The sequence below is a fragment of the Myripristis murdjan genome, chromosome 16, assembly GCF_902150065.1.
Source record: "Myripristis murdjan chromosome 16, fMyrMur1.1, whole genome shotgun sequence".
Taxonomy (NCBI): domain Eukaryota; kingdom Metazoa; phylum Chordata; class Actinopteri; order Holocentriformes; family Holocentridae; genus Myripristis; species Myripristis murdjan.
The window spans coordinates 12,575,001-12,585,000 of record NC_043995.1 but is presented as its reverse complement, the minus strand read 5'-3'; the positions used below and the strand labels follow the sequence as shown (position 1 = coordinate 12,585,000).

The 10,000-nt window shown below is 42.8% G+C and overlaps 1 protein-coding gene across 3 annotated transcripts in view; it reads left to right on the top strand.

The window, feature by feature from the left end:
* vps13b (vacuolar protein sorting 13 homolog B) overlaps positions 1-10,000 on the top strand; it is a 379,425-nt gene that overhangs the window by 284,165 nt on the left and 85,260 nt on the right. For all 3 annotated transcript variants that reach the window (XM_030071613.1, XM_030071615.1, XM_030071614.1), the window contains one exon: positions 3,918-4,313. In XM_030071613.1, the coding sequence (XP_029927473.1) occupies positions 3,918-4,313 (396 nt within the window). The remainder of the gene's footprint in view (positions 1-3,917; positions 4,314-10,000) is intronic.

The following is a 10,000-nucleotide window of genomic DNA, read 5'->3' as shown; positions in this document are numbered from 1 at the left end:
TAGTGTTAAAGAGGTGTGGTGGTGTGTACGGGCAAGAGAAGTCTTTATCATAGTATCAAGTTATATCTCAGTCCATCAAAATAAGAATTTGCAGCTCAGCCTGTAGAACTTACAAGTCTGTCATGGCTTGTAAATAGTTGATGTGTGTTTTTTTTTCTGTTGTGAGGTTTTAGTTTCATCTCTCTGTGCCTTGTTGGCTTGGATAGTGAAACCACATGGAACATCTCTGTAAAGGCCGTCTCTCACACACTCTTACACACCAGATCCAAAGAAATGACCAAACTTAGATAAACGGCACGGATATACTCAACATGTGGCCGTATAACGCTGCACTTTTATTTTATTAGAGTTTTGCAAAAGATTCATCTTTTGACGTTCCACCACAGTAAAATCGCTGAGGTGCTCTATCGTTTGCTGGATACAGCCAGGGGGAAGCTGTACAGATGTGGCTCCCAGATCAGGAGGGCGAGCTGGGGACAGGTCGATGCTGTGGCCTCTTTTTTCTCCAGGGTCCTCCACAGAGAGTTCCTTCAGAGTTCACACTCCTTAAGATCCAGATACATTTTATCCTGCTGTCAGAAAACAGTGTAAAGTGACAAAAATTTCTTTTCATGAACCAATAAATTAGCTGTTTGCTGCATTTAACTGTTGTATCCGTGAACTACTATTGAGCAGGAGACCAGTGTTCATGGAAAGTTTTATATCTTTAAACTGAAAAATTTACAGTTAGTGAGCAAAAATGGGGATATCATCACTGATGTCAATTACGTTGCTTCAAGGACAAGTTTGCTATTTTGGAAGCAAGGCCCTATTTAGAGATTATCTAGTATCACCCTCAGACATGCAGCACAACAATGTCATGATCAGTACTGAAGCAATCAGTGAAATGATGGTCTTTGTGTCTGAGGATGATGCCAGATTATCTGTTAATAGGGCCTAGGTTCCAAAACAGCAAATTTTTACGTTAACCATAAAGGCAAAAGCAGTGCATTTCAATAAATAGTGAATGCACTGCTGGATGCAGTTAGTTGTATGTGGTTACTCAGTTCACAGGAAGGGGTGACACCCATAACCCAATCCAGATAAGACCATACTTATGAGGCCTGTATTTTTGCCAGTAAATCAGTTGCTTCTGATTTAGTCCAGATATTTGAAACCATAAGCAAATCCAAATCCACTCCTGTTGAAATTGTTGTTTTAGTGAAACAGATCAGTTGGTGGCAGGTTGATCCCAGGCCCGCAGGGGCACACATTTTAGGGCAGTAAGATGGTCAAGTGTTTGGGGCAACTGTTCTTCAACTGGATGACCTGAGTCCCAGCCCTGTTGTTGGCAAGCATCGGCTCTGCAAATGTTATTGAGCAAGACACTGAATCCTTACCAGTTCCAGCAGTGCTGTTTTGTAGCTGATCCAGCCATCTGACCTCCCTGGAGCGGGCAAAATGAAAATCTAATTTTCCGAGAGTATCGATAAAATATCTTAGAAAAAAACTAGCATTAACCACTAAATTAGTGTTGGGTAAATGTGTACTTGTGTCAGTATCTGAAAGTCCACAGGATAGGTAGATCTGCCAGGTTAAGTGAGGGTTAAATTTGGCTAGGTATGAAGATGCCTACTGCCTGTCCTGCTTATATCAAGCTTTATCCAAAGCACTGCTTTGTTAGGCCAGGTGGGTCTCTGACAGGTTAAGCAGGTAATAAACCCCCTGCAGACAGACAGGAGTGGGCGAGGGGTGGTTCATAGTGGGGCAGAGAGACAGGGAGGGGGGCAGCCCATAATCAGGACCAGGTCCCCCGGTACAGAGCACCAGGCAAGGCCCAAACCCTGTCCCTGGCCCTGACTAGGTGATCAGAAACAGCTTCATGTGATTAGAGATGGAGGGAGAAAGAGAGAAGGGAGGAGGTGCAAGTAAAAGAAAGGGGGGAGGAAAAGGAGTGAAACAGAAAGATAGATGAAACAGAGAGAGAGAGAGTGAAAGGGGTGAAAGAACAGGGGAGGGGAGCACAGGAACCTGGATGAACAGTTGCACATGGCCTATTTATTCCACCGCTGGAAAGTTTCCTGGTGATAAGTCAACTGGAAATGATAAGCTACATTGCACAGCAAATTCCACCTATCTTTCCTGCAGTCCCTCCCTCTATCCCTCCATCTGACCACGCGCCTCACTTCCACTGGATTAAATGAGAAAGCATCCTGAGGGCAGGCTGTGTGTGTGTGTGTGTGTGTGTGTGTGTGTGTGTGTGTTCGCCTCTCTTGGCAGCACTCCCCCTCATGTCATCCAGTGCTTCTACCTGGGAAGAAGACAAACGGGAGGATTAAAACCCTTAAAAAGCCTCTAAACACTGGTGCCTTGATGAGACCATGAAAAACAGCTGCACTTGTTTTCAGCCGCTTCCCGCTCCCATCATCATGACCAAGTGGAAAAATGGGATAATGGAAGTGGTGTAAAACGGCATTGAGTTAATTCATGTGTCTCTGTAAATTCCAGTCAAGTGTTTGAAGGCTGAAGCGAGAGAGAGAGAGAGAGAGAGAGAGAGAGAGAGCGAGAGCGAGAGAGCTGTGGACTCTGGGATTTATATGACTGGCATGGAGAAAAGATTCTCTTCTGCTATTCCGCAGTGTCATATTAGGATGTTACAGTGAGACAGCCAGAAATGGTGTGTGTTTGTGTGTATGAGAGAGAGAGGTTGATGAGAGCAGGCCCAGCTGTACTTTAACAAGACTTTGCATGCAAAGCTGAGTGATTAGATAGAGAGAGAGGATTTCAGAGTTTGATTTATGAGACATGGTACCACGCAGCATCTCATGTGTTAGATAACAGAAGATCTCCTTGCTGAGTGTAACACTGATGTAGCCTACTTTTTCCCAAAAAAGAACCCCAAATGGATCGTGTCCTGTTTATGGTGAGTCTCCAAATGACAAGGGTATGTTTAAAAGAGGAACGGCCCCAGCCAAAACTGAATTTATTCAGTTTATTCAATTTGCATCCCAGTCTGTAATACTTTAAGAGCCCCTGCTTTAGCACTGACGAAGGCTAAATACCCTAGATTGCCAATCATAAAAAATGGATAATAGATTAATTTCCCATTCACAAATACAAAAAATATGTTGGACTTGGAACACACATGCACACAGAACCCCAGAGAGATCCAGGAAGAGAGCTGAGCATGTTTATACCTTATACTGGATTATCCTGTACTGAGGTAGCACTGCTTTTCCCAAACAATAAATTCATGTTTTTATCACCTGCCCAAAATCATTGCTTTCTCTTTCCTGTCTTGTTTTCCCCTTCCCTCTTCACTTCATAAATGTAAGGCATGATGAGCACAAAAGATACTCCCATCTTTTAGGAAGACGTAGATTATAAAAAATACTCGCCCATGTCAGTAAATCGAGTAAATTGAGGCAGTATTTTTTTTATTCCAAAGCTTTACTGTTAAACCAATATTGAGATACGTCATGAATTACGTGACCATTTCACAAAATAATGTTTCAGAATAAATGTTTTATCTGAATGAGGTTGACGCACACTTGATATTTCTCAAGTTAATTTAGGGCCACTTTTGTCAGCGAAATATCAGTGGAATCCCTCTCAGGAAGCCCTCTGAGTTAAGACTGGCTGGGCCACTGCCTGGGAGATTCCTCTCTTTATTCATACTGACATGGTAACCCTACTGGATTGAAATACCTCGCATAGCCAGCAATCTTTATTACCCATTATCACTGAAAGATGATGGCAATATCTTGATTTAGTCCTATTGGCAATATCAAACTGTGAAATTATGAGGGTAGTATGCATGGGGAAGGGGGGGGGGTGTAAAGCTGGCCTGTCAGCACATTTGTGAACACAGTATACTATTGTTTAATTCTGTCTCTCTCTTTCCCCCTCCCTCATTTCCTTCTTCCTTCCCTCCACAGCTGAGCTGAATGTGGAGCTATCACGCCCCCTCAAGATCAGTCCTACTCTGGCTAAGCTGGAGCAGGCCAAGACCTACCTGAGAAAAGTTTTACCAAACCAAATGTGGGATTCCTCCAGTAAACCTCCCTCCACATGCGCCACACCTCACTCTTCCCCAACCAAGACACCACCCAGGACTGGTCCTCCTCGCGCTGACACCCACCATCAGGGGTCTGCCCTGAGCAAGGCCAGCAGCCTCAGGGCCCTAGCCATGTCCTTCCACAAGGTGTCCCTCCACACTGCCCAGATAGTGGTATTCATGGAGACAGAGTCACATCCAGTGAAGCCCAGTGTGACAGTGTCAGTGTCAACAATGACTGGGTGTCTAAACATGAAACCAGGGCCCAGGATGGAAGGTGAGAAAAGCACACATAATTCTGCAAGTTTTTCAGGTCACATTCATCAATTTGTTTGCAACACGGTGTCGTATACTCCGGCCATCTCTCCCCATCCAGTTTGCTGTTGTTCATTGTCATCCGAGTTACATTAATTTTTAACTCATGCACATACTGACATCAGTGTAATTCATCAGTTTTGTGTGGTGGGAAGTGGGTTGACGTTATTAGCATTTCATTTAGCAAGCCCAGTAACTCATATTTTTTTGGACGTTAAAGTCTCTCAATCTGTTGTAGCCTAATGGGATTGTGACATCAGCTGACTATTACATTTCCATTGGATCATGACAACTACATTCACCATTCAGTTTGTCAGCGTAGACACTTCATGGCTTGGAGGAACTTGAATTATCGTCTTTATAGTTCACTAACACACTTTCAACATTTGGCACCATTAAGTCTTGATTGTTTGAAAGCTACATTGGTTAGAACTGCCAGCTTCATGCATCACAGCAACCAAAATCAATTCAAAACAAAAATGTACTTGGCAGGCTGTTAATTTACCTGGGAATGACTCCCAAATATTAACTGTGTGGGAAACCCTGGACATAGATCGTTTCATTCATTACAAAACATGGGCATTGTGAATTACTTCTTTATCCCCTTTAAACTGTCCCAGTCCCTCAAACCATCACAGACCCTGGGGTGTTACAACTTCCAGTTAAAACTAAGAAAAATTTTTTATTGTGTTAGCTAACAACAAGTGTTTGCTTAAATCAAAGCTCAATGTGGTAATACCTGAGCAGTCACCTCAGTCTTGTGCTGTAATGTCGTAAGCCCCAGCTTGTTTTCTGAAGCCCAACAAGAAACTGGATGCCCTTGTTGTATAGCTCTCCAGCTTAACTCTGGTTGTATGGCCTCCGTGGCTTAAGTCTGACTGAAACATTTCTCTGTGGTCAGACTCACTGCACAGACTTCTATGTGAGCCAAGGAAATGACCCGTGTTGCATTATGGCACAGCAGAAATGATCTCTGTTAAATGATCCATCATTATTTTTCTTAAAACAGCTGAAAAACATCTGCTACTGGGGCTACATAATTACACTTGTTTACAATACAGTACAAATTTGTCTCAAGAATTTTCTTAAACGAAGTGACATTATCTTATTACCACTGATGTGATCCACATTATTCTGCTGTATTTCAAGATAGTGTCGCTTCTTTCAAGGAAACTTTAGAAACAGGTGGAACTGCATTAGAGGCCTGTGAAACAACCTCACCCCTTGGCAGCCTGTTGCATCTTTGAAACAAAACAAGATTAGTAGTAAATCAGTGCTAGACTGTACGTTTTTGCAGTGTGTCATTTGCGCCGTACCCAGACTCACGCAACAGGAATGAACCCAGCCCTGTTGAACATGGACTCCAGTTACTCAGAGCTCTGATAGAAATATGTAGTGGAGAACAGATTGTTCTGTGTTTTGTGATATTATGTAACCAAACAAATATGGACATATGGAGCTATACCCAATGCAGTGTGGAATTCCTGTTGTTATTTATTCAGATTAGAATTTATTAGAAATGAGGATGTAACACACAACATGTTGGCCGAGGAATGTGTTTTGTCAAACAGATGTTTAGTGGGTTCGTATAAATCCATTCCAGTTCTGTGGTCATAAAGCATATGGAGTTATGAAGTTCTATATGAGGAGTTTTATTCCAAAACATTAAATATATGTCAGGTTTAGTATAAAATAATTGTTTCCTAATATTAATTGATCAATATTTCAAAAAAGAGATCTTGAATTTTCTCAGACTGTTATGTAGAGGTATAATTCTATTGCCACTAGTGCTAGCACACTTAATAATCTCTCTTCTCTTTTCTTCTAGTACTTAACCCCCAACTCTATTTTATGAATATGTGATGTCTGTCATTCGAGAAGTTTGGTCAAGGTGTCATAAGCTGATGCTAAGCAAAATTGTGAGACAAATACCAACGTTGCTTTTAATATCACTTGCGGTCACACTGCTCTTTACACATGCTAGCGTGGCCCTCATCTGCCAAAAACAAGGAAGGCTGTCAGTAAACTGTAAAGTGAGATGTTTGTGTTAGTCTTGGAACTAAAGCTTTGGTTGAGGCTACGTGCGTCTAGGATTGCATGAGCATGTGTATGAGGGAAAGAGAAAAAGATGTGTGTGAGCGTATTCACACTCACACATTAGTTTATTATATGAGTGTGTGTGAAGGAGAGATGTTTGTTTTCATGTTTGGGCCAAACCTGGCCCTTCATCAACACCGACTGTTATCCAGGAGGTATGACAATGTTTCCATGATCACAATCAGAACCGCTAATGCGAATGTAAATTAAAAGCCTTCCAATTTCTCTGAGCCATTGGGTGTGAGCCTACATAGTGTAATAGATGATCAGTTTTTTTGTTTTGTTTTGTTTTGTTGTTGTTTTTTTTTTGTTTTGTTTTGTTGGCATTCATGTTAAATAGGACAGCACAGGGAAACAGAGGAAAGGGAGAGAGCGTATGCAACATGGAGTGGGTCACAAAGCAGACTTTAGCCCACCATTTTGTTGAGTCCATTGTTTGCACCTCAGTGCTGCTGAGCCACACAGCCCCTGATAGCAGTGGTTGTAGAGGGACTAGGACAGAGCTGGATCTGGGCTCCCTAAGAGCTTGCATCTGTTTTACAGATGTTGTTATATAGGGTTACTTCAGATAAAATGATTGTCGAAAATGTTAATTAAAACCTCAAACAATTTGCACTTTGTTTACTTGGATCTGCATAACTGCACAGTGAGACAATACTCAACGCTGCTGCCCCGCGCTGATTTTCACCAGCTTTTCAGCTTTCATCCACGTTTGATGTGTTGACTTAGATAAACACAGTTGAAAACTGGGTATGCAGTGCAATGGAAAAAACAAATACAGTTTACAGACAGTTGTGTTAATATGAAAGTTAATCTCCCTTCACTTTCAGATGACTATTTACTATTTTTAGCCATAGTTCTTCCCTCACACACCATAAACCTTTTTAGAAGAGATTTACCATTGACAGTTCTTCTGCTTGTTTACAGTCAACACAGCAAACAGAGATTAGTGCGCAGTGAACTTTTTCCTCATGGACATTGTTTTTCCCACAATTACCAGCGTCTTGAAACAGAGCCACTGCTGTACTCAGGACATTACAATTTGAATGGACACACACAAATAAAAATGTTGGGATCAGGAGCGTTGGTGTTTATTGAGATCTATTGGATTGCTCACCCATAGTTTGGCTCGGAGCTTTGAATCACTGGTCGTCATTAGGGCCCCAAGAGCACAACATCATGATTGTCTGTTCTGAACGAGACACTATAATAACTGCTATAAAACTAATGCTGTCATCATGTGCAGCAACAGTAAAATGTAACGAAAGCTTGATTCAGCTGTTCTTAGCTTACTTTTCAATGCTCTCTGGAATACCTATGAGGATAAAGATATGGCACAGTATCTACGGTACGGTACAGTATACAATACAGTACGTTGTGCTGATCTAATTAAAGGTCCTGATATCTCTTTGTCAAGTCTCATTCTCATCTCATGTTTTGATGTGGCACCTGTAAAGAAGGATGTTTGCAAAATTATCATGATACCAAATTCTCTAAAGTATTTGGGGGTTTTTTCTACTTTATTTGATAGTTACAGTAGAGAGAGACAGGAAAGGCAGGAGAGAGAGGGGACAAAATGCAGCAAATGGCCTGGGCTTGGATTCGAGCCTAGGCCGCTGCAGCAAGGACTCAGCCTTGACCAGCGGTATGCGCTCCACCAGGTGAGCTACTGGGGCACCCCTGGAAAACGTTTTTTCCAGCAAATGTCTGATTTTTTTCCCCGTGGAATAGCATCTTTATAATACAGCAGTTCTTAATGTTTGTTGGCTCTTGATCATTTTTGTGCTCTTACAGGTTTTTGTCACATCGCACATACATGGCACTTCTCCCTAAGGGGTTTTCAACATAGTGTTTCCAGATTTGTTGTCATGGAAAGGAGACAAACTGTCTCCAATTACACAGACTGACCATCAGTGACAATAGATGTATCCACTGACTTTTAGCCTTAGCTGCGCTGCCTACATCACTCACCACCCTGGCCTCCCCAGTCTCACTCCATACCTCCGAAAATGGATACCTTGGAACCTTATGATGATAAAGGTTGGGATTCCCGTGCTGTTGGGTTGAGCCGTAATAATTCAGTGGGAATGACCCCCCTGGGAGCGGCTGTACATGAGAGATGTGAGACAGGAGAATGTACTACTGCTGCTGCTGCTGCTGCTGCTGCCGATGTTGTTGTTGCTCTACTGGTCCTCAGTGGCAGGCTGAGATTAATGAACCATGGCAGACCTCAGGGCAATGCCACTGGGCTTGGAGAGACGGGAGAGGGGGGAAGTCAGAGGAAAGGGAAACATAATAGACAGTTGTGAAAGAAGGGAAGCAGGGAAGCAAGTAAGGGTGATGGAGATTGAGACAGAGGCTAGCTGGGAGGGACAAAGAGAAAAAAATAAGGAATATGGAATGAGAGGAAATGTAGGGGAGGAAGGAAGAGTCAGATAAAACAGCAGTTGTGAAACAAACAATGACAAAACAAGAGACAAAGATAGAAAAAGATGGATGGAGTGAAAGTAAGACACAGTACAGAAGAGAATATAATCTAATGGAGTGAAAGGAGGACAGAGGAGTAGCCAGTTCAGGGAAAAGGGAGATGAATTAAGAGGCGAAGATAGTGGAAGACGAGGTAGAGAAAGAAAGTAAGGACAGAGCGAAAGCAGTTTGAGCATTACCAGGGATTTTTCCCATGTTTTTTTTGTGGCACCCACCCTATGCCACCACTACCCTATCCTCATCATCAGCATACAGCTATAGCTGCAGTGGGGTGAAGACCCTGTCATCCAGGGAACATCTGGGAGTCTGTACCTGGTCATGGCAGCCCCCAAACCCCCTCCTCTGCCAGGGGACAAGATGGAGAGAGAGGGGATTAGGTTGACAGTGAGGTGTGTTACCAGATCCTGTGTTAATGAAAAGCAAGTGGAAGCCCCGCATTCCTCCCTCCATCCACCGCTCACCACTCCCCAAGGTAGGGGGGCATTTATAGTTCAATGAAAGAAAGGAGGGAGGCGGGTGAGAGAGAGAGAACAGATGTCTTAAGGTCCATGAAACAAGACCCTCCCTAATCTCTCAGCTCTCCATCAGACTGCCCATGGAGCACCCCTGATCTCCCAGGAACTGACACACACACATCTCATGTCCATACACCAGCGCGCACACACACATACACATACACACACACATGCACATGCACACACACACATACACACACACAAAGATTTCTTCCCAGTCCTTAGCCTCTGTGGACCCGCAGCTCCATCATGGTGATTTACTCCAACACACTTGTAAAGGAAAACTTCTGTCTGTGGAACAAAGTGAAAGCTACCCATTAATTATTTAAGTCTCTTCGTTTTTTTATGTGCTATTTTGTGTCCCTGGCCGATATTTGAAATATGATCGTGTCAGTTTGTTTACTCTGCTGAAAGAAAGCCACTTTCCCCCATTTGTCATCTTTATCTGTTTCAATAGCTGGGAAGAAGCAGAGCAGAGAAAAGCCGAACTTAAAGAGATTTATATTTGGAAATACACCCCGCTGTGATTTGGCAGGCTAACTTGACTTTT